Source organism: Cygnus olor, chromosome 4 (assembly GCF_009769625.2).
Source record: "Cygnus olor isolate bCygOlo1 chromosome 4, bCygOlo1.pri.v2, whole genome shotgun sequence".
NCBI lineage: Eukaryota > Metazoa > Chordata > Aves > Anseriformes > Anatidae > Cygnus > Cygnus olor.
In genome coordinates, this window is record NC_049172.1 from 11,647,769 (window position 1) to 11,666,657 (window position 18,889).

The window sequence follows — 18,889 nt, forward strand, 5'->3', positions numbered from 1 at the left end:
ACAAAATTGAGCTTTTCATAAAATGTACCTGCTGAAGGTACTGCAGTATTGTTATTCTAACAACACTGCATTTCAGGAGCCCCCTTCTTTTACCGTTCTTGCTTTATTCTTTTTGAAGTTTATCATGGGCAGGGAAACTCAAAAACAAAGAGATAGGGCTTGGGAAACAGAGATAATAACATGCAGAAGTGTAACTGTGCAAGGTGGGAATAAACATGCTCTAATGCTGCTAGCTTTATCCACTGCTGCTTCTGCTGAGGAAAACAGTACATTGTAAAGGTAAGCATGAAACAGTGCCAGTGGTGGCCATAATAAGCCTCAGGAGGAAGGTATAGGTTCACTGAGGAAATCTGAGGGGGTTGATCTCAGAACAGAAATAAGACTACATTTTATATCCCACTGTTTGCTCACCCATGTAAGTAAATTGGCAGCAGTGTAGAAAACCACACACACATACATATACATGTGTATGTTTTTTCTCTTTTTGTTTTTCCTAGATGCTAGAAATGACATACAGAAGGAAAGTAACTTAAAAGAACTCCTTAAAGAACTGCCTGAAGCTCATTACTGCCTGCTGAAGTATCTGTGCCAGTTCCTGATAAAGGTTGCTGAACATCATGTAGAGAACAGGATGAACCTCTGCAATCTTGCCACTGTGTTTGGACCAAATTGCTTTCAGTAAGTTGGGGCTTTCACTTTTCCTCTTATCTTGATAGAAATTGTTATAGAGCAAATGACTGAAAATATAGCTGAGAACCCTAACTGGTCAGAATGATCAAGCAGGGGCAATGACTGGGGCTTCTTGTTAATTTTCAGTGCTAAAGGTATTGTTTGCGCTTATTGGGAGTGTTGTGGTGTAGCCCCGGTAGGCAGCTAAGTGCCGCACAGCCACTCGATCCCTCTTCCCAGGTGGGACAGGGTGAAAATTGGAAAGGTAAAAGCATGAGAACTCATAGGTTGAGATGAAGACAGTTTACTAAGTAAAGCAAAAGCTGTGTGCACGAGCAAAACAAAACAATTCATTCACTCCTTCCCATCAGCAGGCAGATGTTCAACCACATCCAAGAAAGCAGGGCTCATCACACGTAACGGTTTCTTGGGAAGACAAACGCCATCACTCTGAACGTCTCCCCCTTCTTCCTTCTTTACCCCAGCTTTTATTGCTGAGCATGACGTCATATGGTATGGAATACCTCCTTGATCAGTCTGGATCATCTGTCCTGGCTGTGTCCCCTCCCAACTTCCTGCACACTGCTAGCTTCCCCTCTGGCAGGGCAGAGCAAGAAGCAAAAAAGTCTTTGGCTCTATGCAAATACTTCTCTGCAACAACCAAAACCACCAGTGTATTATCACCTCTATTTTCATCAAAAATCCAAAACACAGCGTTGTGTGAGCTTGTATGAAGAACTCTGTCCCAGCCAAAATGATGACAGGGTGTTGAGTTGCCTGTCTTCTTTTGCAGTGTTGCTAAACAGTTGGTCAGTTTTCTATTGCTGTGTTGACAGCAGATTGTATAGGGGCAAGGAGACTTGTGCTCATACAGCATTCTTCCTTTGCCATCAAATAATATAGATGCTTCTCTGCAGAAAGATTTGAGAAAGGGTACGTGGGAGGAAAAAGGACTCAGATGCAGCAGCCAGCTGCTGTATGATTTCTGGATGGTACTACATACTCTCTGCAGATTTGCTCTTGTGATCTGATGTCTGATTTCAAGATGACGGTGATTCTGGGTTCTTTATCATTCTAGTATATTTTGAAACTGGTCTGGAGTTTATGAGGCTCCATTGGCCTTTTGAGACTTCTCAACTGTATTCACTAGTTTTACTAGTTTCTTTCATGGAGCTAAGTTCCTTACACCTTTGATAAAGATAACATGTCATACATGCTAGTGGGTCTAGCAGCAATATTGGGAAGAGTTATTTCCAAGTGTGAGAATGCCCTCGAACAAGATTGTTCCTGCTGAGTCACTGCTATGAGGTAGTGTGCCATTAGCATCTTTGTCCTGGCCTTGTCTGTAATACAACTGCCGGCTGGCATCCAAGATCTAAGACATGGGGGACACGTAAGGAGTTTAGTTTGGTCATCAGTCTCAAAAGATGTGTGATACCTGCAAAAAGAGAAGTACGTTCCGTGTAGCAAATGTCTGATTTGTATTGATCCTTGCAAAAATTTGTTCTAGAATGACGCTGCATTGCCTAATGAGACTTAGATTAGAGTAATTGCCTAACAAGACTATCTCCCTGAGCTTCCTCTGTAGCCTCCAGAAATAGGCTTCTTTAAAGAGGGAGAAAACAGAAGGTAGGTTCATTGTCATCCTGCGCAATGTGCTCTATCCTGTGCAATGTGCTCTAGGTGATCCTGCTTGGTAGGGGGGTTGGACTAGATGATCTTCAGAGGTCCCTTCCAACCCTGCCAATTCTGTGATTGTAATATACTGAGCTAATTCCACATACCTAAGCTAGATGCTACTTGCTCTCTTTCTAAAGGAGCACGTCTTTTTCCATCGATAAGAGGGAGAGCCTGCAGAGGTGAGACATTCAAACCAAAGCTTGTCCTTTTGTCTACACTTCCACCTCTTCTTAAGGTAGTTGCTTATAGAGGATGAAGGTGACTACGTCAGGATACAAACATTAAAGCATTTACTGTCTTAGTAGGAAACCATAAAGCATATTTTGAAACAAAAAAATTTGTCCCCTCCAAAAGAAAGAAAACTCAAAAGACCAAAGTATGTACAGAAATATACAAGTGTGAGAGTTAGTAGAAATACAGTACTGCAGATTTCTGACAAGAAAAAGCAAACCAATTTTTAAAGATCATATTTCTGTGGGCAGTGTTATTTACATGGTGAGGTTTTAAAGTTTGGGAGTTTCTGTCTAAATGTATTAGTGGACTTAGCTTCTTCTCATATAGTTTATTTGTTCTTAAATCTGATGTCTAAATCTCTGGTTCAAACTCCCAAGTGGCCATTTGAATAATTTTAGCCTCCTCATCACTTGATTCAGGAAAGTTTTGAAAATCAGCTCTGCATAGCTTTTGGTGTAGAACACAGAGAATTGCAGTTTGAAAATGCAATTGGCATTCCAAGATTAAACCAAATCATACTTCCTAAAAGCACCATAATTGTTTCTTCAACTTATTTCTGCTCATAAGGTAGCATAGGAAAGAATTAACAGTTTCCGTAAGGTATGGGGTCTGTGTATAGGAGGGGAAGAATCGCATCATTCCATCGCAGAAGATTGAGAACGGCAGAGTTCACTGAAGATACAAGAGCTCTTGTGAATATGAGTGCAGCCAGCCCTGCAGCTGTGACACACATCAAAATGCTTGTGCAGCAAAAAAGGCAATGAAAGCAAGACTTGACACTTAACAAATAGGTAATGCATTTTTACAAGAGACGAGTATTTCGGAGTGGTGGACGTAGATTTTTGTTTAAACTAAGCTTCACTATCTGGTAATTCAGCTGTGGGTTTCATCAGATCTTATCTTTTCAAAGTAATTCAGGATAATGGTCTAGACACCATTGTGAGCAACAGTTGAAATACTGTTTTTTTTTCCTCTGTTAATGAATGCATTCTTAAGTTGATGAAACCAATCAAATCAACAAAGATTTGACAGGAGGAAGAAAGAACTCACAGCACCCAACTTTTGGCATTGGTCTTAGCCAGCTGGTTAATCAGACAGCCAGAGAGAGATCTTCAGAATGCAGTTCAGAGCTCCAGAGCAAGGCTGTCTGAAGTCTGCCTTGGCAAGGGCTGTCTTACCACTGACTACAGGTAGCTCCTAGAGAAACTAGCTGCAGAAATTAAATATCAGCTGGTGGTTGAAGCAAACATTGCTTTCACTTTGCATTCTTTGTTCAGAGCAGTGTATGGTGTGTTTTGCTGGGACAAGGAAACAAGGCTTAGCAGCCAGCTTGTCAGCAATTCCTCTGTTAAAGTAGGAAGACCTGATATTTTTCTGTCAGTAACTAACACATCTAAAATCAATGTCTATGTAGCTAATGCTCAGAGTCAAAAAGAATAAAGCTTATCTGCTGATAGTGAAGGATTGCTTTCTACAAGGTATTTTTAGCGTCATTTTAGCTATTTGGACATACTATTTCCTACTTGGTAACTGAAGCTATTTTACAGTTGAATAAATCTCCCTATTGAGCAACACTGCAGACATTTAGACTTCATTTTAATTCCCTTCATCTCATTCCACTTCTCTATATCATGTCTCAGTAATTCTTCTAATTTCCCAAACTTTCAACCTTTATTACTTTTTATCTTATCCGTTACTTCTCCTGCTTCCTGGCTGTTTGATAAACCACACTGGTTCTCCTCTAATGAAAGGTTACCTCGTGTTTTCTGTATTTATAACAAATAGAAGAGGGGAAAAAAAATGACTATTTGCAGTCCTTGTAATGAAGTGTGGTGTAAGATATGGGAAAACATAAAGGGCAAGGTCAAACAGTTCAAAAAAGGAAAATATGATGATTTGAGATTTAATGCATTGTTTTCTTCCAATTCAGATTTGTTCAGATTTACTGTGATGAAAGCCAAAGGTCAAGTATACAGAGAAATACAGCCCTTGATAGACAAGCACGGAGGAACATAAATAGTTGGCTTTTCTGTTACCGGGCTAATCTGTGAGGGGGATTAACGCTTGCACCATGGTTAGTCTTGGAGGAAGTTACTGTCCACTGACCTGAGTTTCATCACTTGTAGAGTGATGGCCTTAGTTATGGCCTGCTGTGTGTCTCTGTTTCAGTCTCACAGCTCGTGTTGAAGAGGAAGCTTAGGACCAGTTGAGTTCTCTTTCCTGCTCTCTCCTCTTTTGGAGCTGGGTATCAGAGGGGCTGCCGTACTCCTGTCCTTTGGCTGGGATGTAAGAGATGTGAGGTATACTAGCTATGCAGTAAGCAGAGAATCTCTGTGCACCCTTTTGTGTGTTTTGTTGTTGTTTTTTGAATGCTCTCTCAAAGAATGATTGTGTTTGTGGCCTCCATGATTTAAGCCCTCACTAATGCAACTGTGTTTCATTCTAACAGAAATGAAGTGTGTTGTGAAAGTTTGCTCCATGACCCCAAAAGAGGCTGGCAAATGCAAGTGTCTGGCTAAAACGATGCTGTTTTTTATCCAGCAGTTCTAATTGGATGAGTATGTAAAGGCCTTAGAGGTTTGCTGATTTGGGATCCAAAGGGAGAAGAAGCTTTAGTGATGAGGGGCTTTCCCCTAAACACTTCCTTGCAGAGTTAGAGCATTTTTTTCTGCTTGGTTATCCTCCCAGTCCCCTTGCCATGGTTAGCAAGGAAGAAGGGGCACAAAGCACAGATTCTGGAACTGCAGCAGAGGGAAAATGCAGGGAACAGCTGTGCTTTGGGGGTGCTTCTTTCTCACATAACAGAAAAGTGAATGTTCCTTCCAAGTGATTCAACTAAGATGTGCTGCCTACAGTGCATCCAGTGCATCTAGTGTTGCTTTTAGAGGCAGTGGGAATATAGGACAAGGTACTCTGCTTTGATGACAGAAAACTTATCTTCTTTTCTCCTACAGAGTCTTTTGTGAGGAGAAAATCTGAGGGAAGATCTTTCTACATCTACCTGGCTTTTTTGTGTACTTCTTGCAGGTGTTTTCCACAACAAACAACTTTCCGGCCTGGCACAGGTCTGATTGTTATTGGTCAGAGCCACCAATCTCCTGTGTGCCACTAGGGAACAAGCTGCAATGTAAACAACAGGTTCCTAAGTGTTTCCCAGCTGGGAGCTGGCTTGGAGAAGCAGGTGATGTAGCTGTGATGCCAAGGGCAAGCATAAGAATAAATCAAGCTCTGCATCGTGGTGTTGATTAAGGTTTTGTCCACTGATGAATAAGGCCAAATTTCTACTACCGCAAACCACTGAATTCCTCTTTCTGTATTTAAAAGCACTGACGCAGCTGTATCTGTGGTTGTGTAACGGTGGATCAGGCATGAAAGTTGCAGCAAGGTGGATTTTATTTGCTAATCAGTAGAACTGAAAGGGAAGCCAGGCAGATAAAGCCAAATAACTCACCAAAATTTTGTGTTGAGTGAGGCTAATGAGGGATTTATTTTAGCATCTCTGAACTGAGTGCTTGGTTAATAGTGATATATATGTTCACTCATCTTTACATTTATATATATATATTTTTGTTTGTTTGCTTGTTTTTGAAAAATTGTACAATGAAATGATAGCTTGAACTCATTTGACTTTGGAGCCTAAAACCCCACTCTCTTTGAGTTTCATAAATAGAAATTCATGACTACAGAATGTACTCTGCCCTGTACTCTTATGACTAAAACCAAAATTTTGTTCTGGTTTAGTGAGGGAAATAGAACCCGCAAGAAATTCTTAGTATTCTGCAAAACTGCAACAAAATTCAAGCTCCTTAAAAAAAATAAGAATGTTATGATCATGCTGTTGTGAGACACTGAACATGTAAGCTTAGCACATCATTATTTTAAATAATGGGTAACAGTTTCCTCTTCCCATTTCATCATTATTGTTGCTGCAGTTGAGACTTGCTGCCTGCCTTATTTCATGTCCCCTTCACTACCATACTTGTAATTTTCCACTACTGGCTAAGAAAGAGGTCATTGATCCCTAAAGTTGTTTTTAACAGAATAAATTGTTTTGTCTGTTAGACTGTGTTTGTGAGTTAATAACCTAAGAACTCGATTATTTTATGAGTTATTGGATAAAAACTGTTCCTTTTTTTTGGTTATGATTGCTTCATTAAGAGCTTAGGGAGAATTTCTACTTCCTTTTTAAACAAAGGTACGAAAGGATGATTCAGGCCTCTCGCATTGACAGCATGTCTATTAGTTTCATTCATAATGCTGACAAAATACTCCATCATAAGTGTGACATCGTAACAGGGCACCTTTTTTCTCTTGCTGTGGAGCTAGTCACTATATGTACCAAGTGTTGCACAGTTAGTGTATCTGTGGTAGTAGTACAAAATATAGCCTTCAGAAAGGTATATCTAAGCAAAATAAAGGAGTAAACAACATATTTCTTTATAAATTGAGACAGTCAACGGCAGCATCGTGTCTCGCCAGTAAATCAATGGAAATTTCTAGTTAGTGGTGGTGCACTCTCAAATTAGTATCAGTAGTTGCGTGTAGTTAGATGAAACTTGTCATCCTGAAGGCTATCCAAAAATTTTCCCAAGTTTTATGCAAAAAAACTTGCATTTTTTAGCTTTGTTTTTGCAGTGGAATGTGGCAGCTGTTAAGACTGGCACTTGTTACCCAGCAGTAGATTAGGAAAGCAAGATCAGTATTTGAACTAGCTGAAAGTGCTGGAGGAATTTAGAGACACAACTAGGGTCTGATCCAAAACATGTTAACTCCGACAAGTATCTTCCAGGCAACAAACTTGATAAGAGGGCTGAGAAGGCATGTCCTATGAGGAAAGGCTGAGGACACGTCGGTTGTCTAGTCTGGAGAAAAGAAGGCCTACTTTTACTGCAGTTTCCAAGCTGCCTACTGTGACTGTAATTTCCTGATGAAAAATGAAGCTCTTCCTGGAGCGAAAGCCTTTAAACATGAATTAAGCCAATAACCAACTCTGTGCAGCGGCATCACTCTTAACTGCTTCGCATTACCTGCTCTACCTGCATTTTGCCATACACATTTCCTGCAAGTATTGTAGACAGAGGTGGAATTATTGAGTTGATTTAGGCTCCTAAATCTAATGTTACAGACCGTAATCTGGAACAGATTGCAAAAGATAATTAGTTAGATGCCTGGTGGGATTTTCCAGTGTCTCAGAAACGAGGACACTTCTGCAAAATCTCAGTAGTGATATATGACGTTGCATTTGGTTTGAACTGGTGAGACATAAGTTTGTAAATGATGCAGAGCATGTAAATGACTCATGCACACTGAAATGAACACCTCCCTCAACTCTGTTGCCGTGTCTTTAGCCACCTGTTAGCCTCTGATCTTGCAGAAGAGTCAGCAGATGCGAATACCTGCCTGTTTTCAGCTGTACCAGTTTGTAGTCCAGTCTGTTAAGACAAATTGCTTTCATCAGCTGTTACCTTACCCGACTAAAGTACAGGGCTAAGCTGTGGACCTGAGCTCACATCTGTTACAGACACAGTAACATTTATCTGGAGGGACAGAGCAGACTGACAGATGTTGTAATCTCTTAAAACTACTGCAACCCTGGTCTCAGAACTTTCAGTTGTGCTGGTTGAGGGGCTCGTGGGTATCTGAGGTACTAAGGAAAATGTTTTGCAAGGGCTGGAGAAACAACAACAACAACAAAAGCTTGTAATGTTCTCTGGCTTCTGAGACCCTTTATTTCTTCTGGGATCCCCTAGAAGATTGTTAAGTTTACTTTGTGGTGCTCCTCTATAAACAGTGCTGTACCAGCAGGAAAAGTAGCAGTCAGACAAGACAGCATACAGCCCTCACTGGGTTTTAAGTTAGGATTACGGTGCTGTCATTCCACCCAGGCTACGGCTGCAAAGACACTTAAGGAAATGGCAGTGTGCATTCTTCATCTTAGACAGGGTGGGGTTGAGCAGCACTGGGAATTCATAATGAGATGCACTATTTCACCTGGAGATCGCTGGTTCTCAGTTGTGACTTGGAGCTGTCAGCAGTTGCTGCCTGGGGAAATCAGTTCAGTGATCTCAGTCCAACTCATTATAGGCAGATGACTACATCAGAAGTCCTCCCGGCTCTCATTTGCGCTTGAAGCAAGGTTCTCAGGCATGGTGACTGGTGATGGAACCCTGTGGTGATGCCTGTCTCTTTCTGGAAGGCAAGTGGATTCTGGAGATTCAATCTCTCATAAGTACACTACACATTTAGCCTGTTACAGCTTGTTTACAGGGTCCCTGGGGTAAATTCATTTAACTAACGCAGGAAACGTAAGTAATTTTTTCACAGTGAGTTAATTTGACTTCAGGTCAATTCAGTTCTGAATAAGAGTTGTGACATGGGTCTTTGAAGTGGTTTAACTAGTCTGAGACTAGTTTTCTTGAGCATCCCTACGTAAGTAGACATACCATCGATTTAAAGTGGTCTGGAAGAACCCAGAGAACAAGTGAGCACTGGTCTGCATGGACATGAGTGGCACAGAGCTGTCGTGGATGGGCAAGCAGGCATGGGAGGGCACTGTACAGAATGTGAAATACTGCTGGGTGTGATAGTCTGAAATAAAGGGCTAAGGACTTGAACATATTCCTAAGTAACACTAACTTTGACAACTACGACTTTTTGTGCTTGAAAGGGGCTTCACCAATTTCAATCTTAAAATCCTCTAAAACTTCTGGTACTAATTCACCTTTGCTCCTTTGGACCTGCTTGACTAAGTCAGATACTGTTAGTGCTGGTGCTTTGTTTAGACAAAGCACATTGTTTCCAAATACTTAATACGGACCACTGTGCTTAGTGCACAGATTTCTCTGAGCATCTCTGGAAAAGGTAGAGTGTCCTAGGAATCTGAGGGGGAAACACTGGGGTATTTGCTTTTATCATTGCCTGTCATAGAATGGCTCGGGTTGGAAGGGACCTTAAAGATCATCTAGTTCCAACCCCCCTGTCATGGGCAGGGATGCCACCCACTAGATCAGGTTGTCCAGGGCCTCATCCAGCCTGGTCTTGAACATCCCCAGGGATGGGGCATCCACAGCTTCTCTGGGCAACCTGTTCCAGTGCCTCACCACCCTCTGAGTGAAGAATTTCCTCCTAACCTCTAATGTAATTCTCCCTTCTTTTAGGTTAAAACCATTCCCCCTTGACCTGTCATTATCTGATTGAGCCCTCCATTTTTATAACCCCCCTTTAAATACAGAAAAGCCACAACGAGGTCTCCCCAGAGCCTTTTCTTCTTTAGGCTGAACAACCCCAGCTCTCTCAGTCTTTCTTCATAGAAGTGCTCCAGTCCTCTGATCATCTTTGTAGCCCTACTCTGGACTCACTTTAACAGCCCCACATCCTTTTTGAGCTGGGGTCCCCAGGCCTGCACGCAGCACTCCAGGTGGGGCCTCACAAGGGCAGAGCAGAGGGGGACAATCCCCTCCCTCCACCTGTTGGCCACTCCCCTGTTGATGCAGCCCAGGATGCAGTTGGCCTTCTGGGCTGCAAGCACGCACTGCTGGCTCATGTTGAGCTTTTCATCCACCAGAACCCCCAAGTCCTTCTCTGGAGGGCTGCTCTCAATGTGTTCTCCCAGTCTGTACTCATGTCTGGGATTGCCCTAACCCCTGTGCAGCACCCTGCACTTGGACTTGTTGAATCTTATGCGGTTCATATGGGCCCACTTCTCCAGCTTGTCCAGATCACTTTGGATGGCATCCCTTCCTTCTGGTGTATCAGCTGTACTGCTCAGCTTGGTGACATCTGCAAACTTGCTGAGGGTGCACTTGATCCCCCTGTCTATGTCACTGATAAAGATGTTAAACAGCACTGGTCCCAGGACAGATCCCTCAGGGACAGCACTCATCACTGGCCTGGGATTTTTCGGCACATACACAGAGCTGTAAGCTCCGTACCAGGGTTACTTAACAGTAACTACAGTGATGATGAATTGTATCGGGATATGCCTGGAGATGCAGAATTTTGTTGGAGGATTTTGTCACCCTAAACTGTCTCAGAGAATCAGGTGGCAATTCCTTCTGAGACAGCAAAGTCATTCAACAAACAGTCAAGTATTTATGCTGTACTTTCATGGTTCTCCAGAGCTTCACAGCTCAGCAAGCTCTCACATGCCAGCTTTGTCAACCACTTTGTTGTAGTAAGAGACAACTGAGGTGAATCTGGATGGGATGAAACTCTTGCGGCTTTGAAGACCATGTAACTGCCAGGCCCACAGGGCTTTCAGAGGCAGGGATAATTCTGCAGTGACATTCTTCTGTTACATCCTCTAAGACAGACATCAACATTTTCTTCTTGAAATGACCACAGAAATTACAGGTTTATGTCTCCCTTCTGGAAAGTGTCTTTTTGGTATAGAAACTGTTGTTCTACTGCTGCTGTACTGTCTGTGATTCTGGTACTGAAGTAGTTTGTGCGTGGCTATAAGGTGATCACGTCCAACCTTTGAGCATTTTGTGACCAGAGTAAATTGCGCATTTAACTCAATAGACAACACAATTAATTAATATGCAAATTAGACATGAAGGAGCCATCGCTATGAACACAGTTATTTTGAAATGTTTTAACAGGGTGTTTCCAAAAGAACGTGAGAATGTATCCAAGGAGAAGGATGTGGATCATGGAAGTGTTATGAGATTTTCTCATAGAACTGTTTTTTTTTTTTTCCTATTGATCTGAAGTGAAATTTGAATATTTCATAGCTTTTCAGACTAAGCAAAACTGAAGATATTCTTTTTTTACATACAGTCTCAGAAACGTCCAGTTGGACTTTTGCATACAGTGTGACAACAGATGGGTTTTAATTTCTATGAATATGCAAGATGGGTGCGTACTTATAATCTAAACTTCTTAGAAATGCTGAGCTGCAGATTTATTGCAAGGAAAAGGTCAGCATGGATAGCTCAAAGAATATAATAATCCTTGCCACAGTGGAGGTCTAATAGCAGCAACTGAAGGAAAAAATAAACAAGAAATCTTGTAAAATCTGTGGACCAGTTTTAGTGACAGAATGGCAATGGATGATTTACTTTATACTGCCATTAAAGGAAAGCAAATCATGCTGTCCTGTTTGGTTACATTCAGAGAGGGAATGTAACAGGTGTGGTTATCGTTGTTTTTTTTGTTTGTTTGTTTGTTTTGTTTGTTTGTTTGTTTGTCTGTAGGAGGCATTGGCTATAGCTCCCAGCAGTTCAAAATCCCAGAAGTCAAAATTCTGCCCTAAAATTCACTGAAGCTATCTGGAGTCATTTTTTGACTTGAAATCATTGGAGTATGTTTTCAGGCCATTTCCTAGAAAAGAGGTTCATAGGGTTGCCAGGCTTATGTTAGTGTTGTCCTTTTTTGGAGAAATACATCAGGAAGGTGACAGTTGAGACTTTCCTGAATCAAGCAAACTGTGCTCAGCCAGCTCCAGAGAACATACGGTCCTGTTACATGCTTACACACACTTTCTTTTATTCAGGACCATTACTATCTTATAGTGAGTATATGACATTCTTAAAAGCGAATTGGATCCATGCTTATCCAGCCATAGAAATTTTCCCAATTTTTTATGTAATCTGAGGCCAGGTTCCACACTAATGGAATCATCTGATTTAAGGCTCCTGAGACTGACCCATTTTACAGTTGGCAATGGTTCTGCCATGTAAAATAGTTCTGCTCATTTAAACTTCAGGTCCTCCAACTCTGTTGCGCATATTGGATGTTGAAATGACATCAGTAAAGATCCTCCTTTAGAGTTTACACGGATACACTCTGCTGCAGTAGGATCCTCTCACTGTTGACAGGTAGATGCATTGCAGAGAGTAAAGTATTGAAAAGGATCAGTAACATGCAAGCCCTACAAGAAGGCTTTTTTTGATGGCAGGTTTCTGGGAGTATCTGCTTTCAGAGCCTTTTTACTTAAATTAACATTTGGCTCCAATAAGCAATAGGTACAGTTTTACAGTAGCCAGTTATTTGTAATTTTTAATTTGCTGATTATAGTAAATAATTATTTATTTTCAAGTTACATCTCTGTAAAATAGTTCAGATGGCATTTGTTTAATTTTGGGGGAGTTAGGTTGTTTTTCCTCTCATAAAATCACGTAGATGTTCTCAGCCAAAAAATACTTGGAATGTTTTTCTGTTGTGGTTTTTTTTCCTCACCTGCTTCTTCCCTTTAAATTATTTCTGGGTTTTCTCTACCTCCTGATTTTCAGTTTCTGCCACCTTATAATTCTTTATAGAATTCACATCATTGTGGCCATTTCATGGGTCATTGAGAGCAGAGTACATCTGCTGGGAATGCTGTACTACGGGAAATTCTATATGATTGGAGAAATATGCTGAATATAATGCTGAATATAATGCTGAAGAATATAATGCTGAAGGAGATTCTTCAGAGAGCCTACTTTTACATTAAAACAGAATTTAAATGTTTAAATTTAAATGCTCGATAAAACATGCAAAACACCTACATTCCAACAGATGATCATTAGATGCTTATTAATTGGATGCTCAGTTGTGAGTTGTGCTTTTTTTTTAACCACATGACAGGGTTGCCGTCTCTATGTTTTAAAAATCTTTTTGAGTTATTAGTCTGTCTTCAAGACAAATAGCAAGTCAAAATTAGATGAAGAAATGTGATATATGTCATGGTGTCACCTTAAGCTATAGAGATCTTGCTTAGCATTTCCTTTTAGTGTTCTGCTCAGCATGTGGGTTTTCTTATTTTTTTGACTCATCATATACCTTAGAGATCATCACTGATCACTTTTTCAAGGAATCTGACTCTTCCCAGTAACAGTTCAGAGAATTTAAATGCCTCATGCTGTCTGTGCCGCAGTCATCAATCCAACTTTTAGCAAGGTTAGTGGTATCTCATTTGGTGGTTTTCTCAATTAGATCTCTGCCTAGACTTTGTGGAGGAGATAGTTTGACGAACAGATACAGTATTTAATATTACTAAGAAAAACTGCAAACAAACCTAATAGTTGTTACCACCATAGCTATGATCCTTCTTTCCCAGACAGTTTCCTGTGTCTGCTAGCTAGCCTGTGTCCACAATAAAAACATTACAGAGACGCTGTGTGAGAACGGTTCACTCTTGAGTATCTAATGTTCTACTTCATGTTCCATCCAACTTTAGTGTGCCCTCTGGATTTGAAGGTATAAAAGAACAAGAGATCTGCAACAAGATAATGACTAAAATGCTGGAAAGTTACAACACCTTGTTTGAATCGGAAGGCTTGAAGAAGGAAGAAGAAAAGCCAGTATGTGAAGAGCTATCAAGAATTATTTTGGTAAAAGTGAGTATCTCTGATATTGCACTTTCGTATAGCAAATCAATAGTGCAGGTTTATTGCAGCTTCAATTCAGAAATCTTTTAGATAAATGGGAGGCAGGTGCTGTAATAATAATGTTCTTTGTTATTGATTGATCTACAGCTTTACAAATCGATCCTACTAATAGGCCAATTTTCATTACTGGTCTAGAAGTTGATTGAGGAAAACACTGTCTTTGTTCCTGAGTCATTTAGTTGTCTCCCAAGGGCCCTTAAATCTTTTTTTGATACACCTCAGGCTTTCTGTAGCTGCATCATTGGTACCCACTTGAAAGACGAAGAGTGTTTAATAGTCCTAAGGCTGTATTATGCTCAAAACCTTACTGATAACGTCCCTGATTCAAGATCCAGGAATGCATCAAACTTGTCTGTGAAGAAGGCCTGGTCTGCAGATGGGAGCCTCTGTTCCTTTGACAATGGAGTCACCTGTGACTACAACTGGCTGCTGTTTCTTCATAGTGCTGGTTTTAATACTGCACTTGTTACAAGGCCTTGGTTGATCTGGCCTTTGTTGATCTGACCTTGGAGGGAGAACTTGCCCAGATGCCTATTTTTCCATCTTTACACATCTCAGGTCTGCCATACATAAAGCCTCATACATATTCAGTAGTGGAGGCTGAACAGGCAGAAGGGCTCCTCTTCTGGATCCATGCAGTAACTTGCTTCCACTCCTCTGTGTGGCTCAAGTTGCTGCCTTTATCCTGATGCAGGTTAGATACCAGGCCTACCTCAGTAGTGGCCATGCTAGGTAGGCATGTGTTGTGGTTTAACCTGGCAGGCAGCTAAGCAGCACACAGTCAGCGGGATGGGGGAGAGAGTCAAAGGAAGAAAAATAATGTAAAAGAGTAAAAGTTCATGGTTTGAGATAAAGACAGCTTAATAAGGCAGAAAAGGAAGGTAAAATAATAAGAATATACAATGCAATTGCTCACCACCCACTGACTGATGCCCAGATCATTCTTTCTCCCTGAAGTCTCTGCTGTCTTCACGTCATCCACTTCCAACGTCAACCCTCAGTCATGATTTTCAGCAAATACCCAGAAATGTGCCATCCCAATATTGGAATGTACTTCCTCTCATATGCCTGGTGATGTTTACCAGCTTTCTGGAACTTATGCATCTCCTGACACCTCATGAGCTGGGTATCTTAAGATTTTCACTCGCTCTTGGAAAAATCCACAGACTTTATTGCCAGATGTACTGCTCTTTTAAAATGGAAACAAGAATGTGGATCTTGCAGATAAAGTCATGAAAGCGTGTACTTCTCTTTGAGCAGTGTATTGGAAAGGAAAAACAGAACTTGAGTGGAGCAAGTTACATCTTGTTTACCATGTTGGTCATAGCTAGGGGAAATCCACAATGCTACAGACTTCTAGAAGGAGTAAGAGTATTTCAGTCAGGTACAGATTGTGGCATCGTAAAGAAAATCTGTTTTAAAGGAATAAAAAGTTAATTTTTGAGATGGGGAAAAGAGATTCTGATTCTGTAGGTGTGTTAGTTGAATTATCATTTTTGCTGTGTTCATGAACTGAAGAGGTGCAGGTTACATCACACCAGTTATATCTCCTCTTTCAAAGATTGCTCGCTCATTGGGAAAGACAAGTTGTGCCAGGTAAAGTGATTTCTTAGCCTGTTTTCTCACTGGATCATAGTTCAGAAAGTAAGGGAGCAGGAAGTTTCTGCAAGTTGCCTTCCAGTCCCTGCTTTGTTCCCAGGACTGTAAAACATCCTCTCGTTCATTGCTCAGGCATATGGTAAGATTATAGTTAGAAATGATGATAAATTTTTCTTTGGAAACCTCTATTTAGAAATTAAAAAGTGCCATTTTTACAAAACAACTTTTATCTTGGAACAGATTCCATTTCCCTGGGAAATTGAACTGTCGGATTCCTGATGCCTTGCCTAGAATGACTTCATTAGATTCTCACTCCACTTAGTAGAATGAGATCCACAAGATCATCTAGGCAGGTGGCTAGCAGGTAGAAATAAAACATATACTTCCTTCAGAAACACATATGTTTATGGGAAATTCCTTCCCCAAAATAAACTTGATTTTTTTATTCCAAAACAGGATAAATATATATATATTTAAGTATAGCAGGTCTCATTTGTAGCCAGCTATCATTGCAATCTCTAAGACTTTTTTCCAAGCTTCAGTTTAATTTTCAGATCCATTGAAGGTCTGAAAGACTCTCAGGCTGTTGATTGATAGGATATGCTAGTTAGAAATGGGTGGAGAAGTGGATTAAGTGTTCTGATTAGCTATCTGCTCAGTGTTGTCTTTTTCTGACTTGGAAGGATCATAAATATTTTTTTTCCGGGCAGAGTCAGGTGTGAACTGTTTATTCTTTAGGTATATCTGAACTGCTCTTTATTTATCACATTTTAAGTTTCAGTGTAGTATAATAAAATGTTTATGATTTGCTTTGGAGAAGAATTCCTAGAGCGTTCAGTTATGGTCCTGATTGATTTTTGTGGCAGTGAACTGAGTGATAACTCAGGTAATTAAAGACAGTCAGTTTTGAGTTGCAGTAGAGATGATTTTTTTCATCTTGATTTAAGAAACCTACAGTAATAACAAAAATAATCATTCTGAACTAGGACTTTTCGTTTCCAAAGAATTTAGTGTTTTTCAAACTGCAGTTGCATGTAGTCCTATATTGTACAGCTAGACAGTGTTGTACTGTTACAACTGCAATAAAACAGAACCTTTGAATAACATTGGTAATGTTATTCATTAATGATCAAAGATAAGCAGTGAAGAGGATTTGGTTTTAGTTCCAGAGGCCAGGACAATCTGGACAGGCAAAGCATTATGAGACTCTTGAAAGTTTTCTGGAATTACTGCCTTCACTGGTTCCAGGTAAAATGTGCCATCTTCAATAGTATAATTCTTTTTAGGTCAGTCTTTTAGAGAAAAAACATACAATCTATTACCTTGCCATGCAGGGCTACAGGGTTGCGCTTCTTTTGGCTTTTTCTTTCCCCACTTTTTCCCTCTAATGCCTTCTTGACAGAGCTTTGTTAGTTTTAAGAACCAGTCAGCTGAGAGCACGTTTGCACTGAGAAACAAGCACCAATATGCTGAGGATTTAATGCTGCTCCTGCCTTGATTACATATTTGGGAAAGGAATGTAAAGGGCTTTCCCCTTCTTTCCCTATTGGATAGTAGAACATGTAGCCCTGTTCAACTGATGCAGAAGAGAAAGTCCGTTTATAATATTGAATTTATAACATTAAAATTAAAGTTAAAAATTCAAGTAAAATTATAAAGGTACAATTTTAACATTCTCAATGTAATCAAGGTACTTTTGATGGCCTCTGAACAGGGGGATTTCACTCCCTGAAGAGCTACAGAAATTGGTCTGTTTGGCTTTTGCAAAAATTAATAGTTTCAAAACAACCCAAGTAACTTCTTGCATTTTTATCCAGTTTGTTCCCAGACTTCTAACAAAAGTAGCCACTTAAGTTGGGAGGCTTAGTTGTCAAAACAGACCTTTCTTACTTGAAATGACAGCAAAAATACATGCACTGTGTTCTACAAGCCTGCTGTTAGATTTTTAAGGAGGCAGGCAAGCCACCACCACATGTAGATACATCTAATGGTGTTTGGTGGGTGCAAAATGTGTGGTGCCCAACCCAGCCAGGCAAGCCTATAAGTGTGGATTTTATGGCAAGGAGAATGGTCCAGCTGCCTTCAGGCACTGTTTTGCAGTCGAGTGCTTGCTTGCTTATTCAGTCGAACACTCAGATTGGATCATTCAGGTCTTGGTAGGATTTGAGCCCTTCATCCCTGGGAAGAGATAGGAAAGGTAGAACAGTCAACAAGTTCTCCATCATGGCTTGACTTTGCTCTCTTTATAGGCAGTGGTAAAACTCCATTTCCACTAAGCACTTCTGAAAGTCGTGGTGTTTCTGATTATTTCCTCAGATATGTAAAGAAAGATCTTTACTAATAAATGTTTCCTTCCCCTTTCCTCAGTTGTTTTCACTTAAATACCATAGCATGGGGATCTAATCCCTTGACAAGATCTAGGAGAAACTGCTGAAAACACACCATGGTGGGTGTGCTCCCCCACTCTAAGTAGGCACCCTTCCCTGCGATCTCAGTGCTCTGGCCCTGTGGTTATGCATGCTGCAGACATGAGAGTGATCCCTTGTTTATATCAGGAAAATGGCATCTGCTTCTAATCCGTGATATACTGCCCTGACTAAGCCTGCAGGGTCTAGATAGTTTCCTTTATGCCTCTTTCATGCGTGGGACCATTTTAGCATCGTATTAATGTCTGGTTTTCAGTACGGCATTAGCTCCTTCTCTTCAGAAGGCACAGGGAACCGATCTCCTTTGAAAATCCTTCCTGAAGGTCTCAACAAATGCTACTATTTCATTCGGTGTTGCCCTTTTTTGAGCAAGTCACATCAGTTCTCTCCTGCCTGGGCCAGAGTGCACCCAAGTGTCTGAGTGGGTTCAAGCGAGAGAAAGATGGGTGGAAAGTAAGTGAGGATAAAGAGCACCTGTGGAAATCTGTCTCTGCTTTTCTGTTTAGTATTCCTTCAGATAGTATTCACTTCACAGTTGTCCACCCATGAGCAGATGGGCATGTTTATAGTAAGGGTATATAGTGATTCAGTCTAAATGACATTTTAAGATGTGAGCTGACAGGAAATGAGCAATACGAGATTTGTAGGGGAAAGTTTATAAGCCTCCAAACCTTTCACCTGTAGGAGATTGTTGAATCTCAAGTGAGGTGGACTGCTCTGTTTAGGCTGTAAACAGAAAGCAAGCAAAAAATCAGATCATCCTCAAACAATGCCTCATGTAATTTTGGAATAATGTTCCAGTGCTTCTAACTCCACTGTTTTTGACAACTCTGGATATGTAATATTAAAACAGAATACTTCTGCTCTTGAAGATCATTAAAGCATTCATTAGATTATAAATCTGTC

The 18,889-nt window shown here is 40.6% G+C and overlaps 1 protein-coding gene across 8 annotated transcripts in view; it reads left to right on the forward strand.

Annotated features, from left to right (window-relative positions):
* FAM13A (family with sequence similarity 13 member A) overlaps window positions 1-18,889 on the forward strand; it is a 135,236-nt gene that overhangs the window by 15,381 nt on the left and 100,966 nt on the right. For 7 of the 8 annotated variants that reach the window (XM_040555919.1, XM_040555920.1, XM_040555922.1 and 4 more), the window contains exons 4-5: window positions 498-678; window positions 13,748-13,907. In XM_040555919.1, the coding sequence (XP_040411853.1) occupies window positions 498-678; window positions 13,748-13,907 (341 nt within the window). Of the gene's footprint in view, window positions 1-497; window positions 679-13,747; window positions 13,908-18,889 lie in introns of those variants that run through there. The other variant, XM_040555929.1, reaches the window with a different exon arrangement.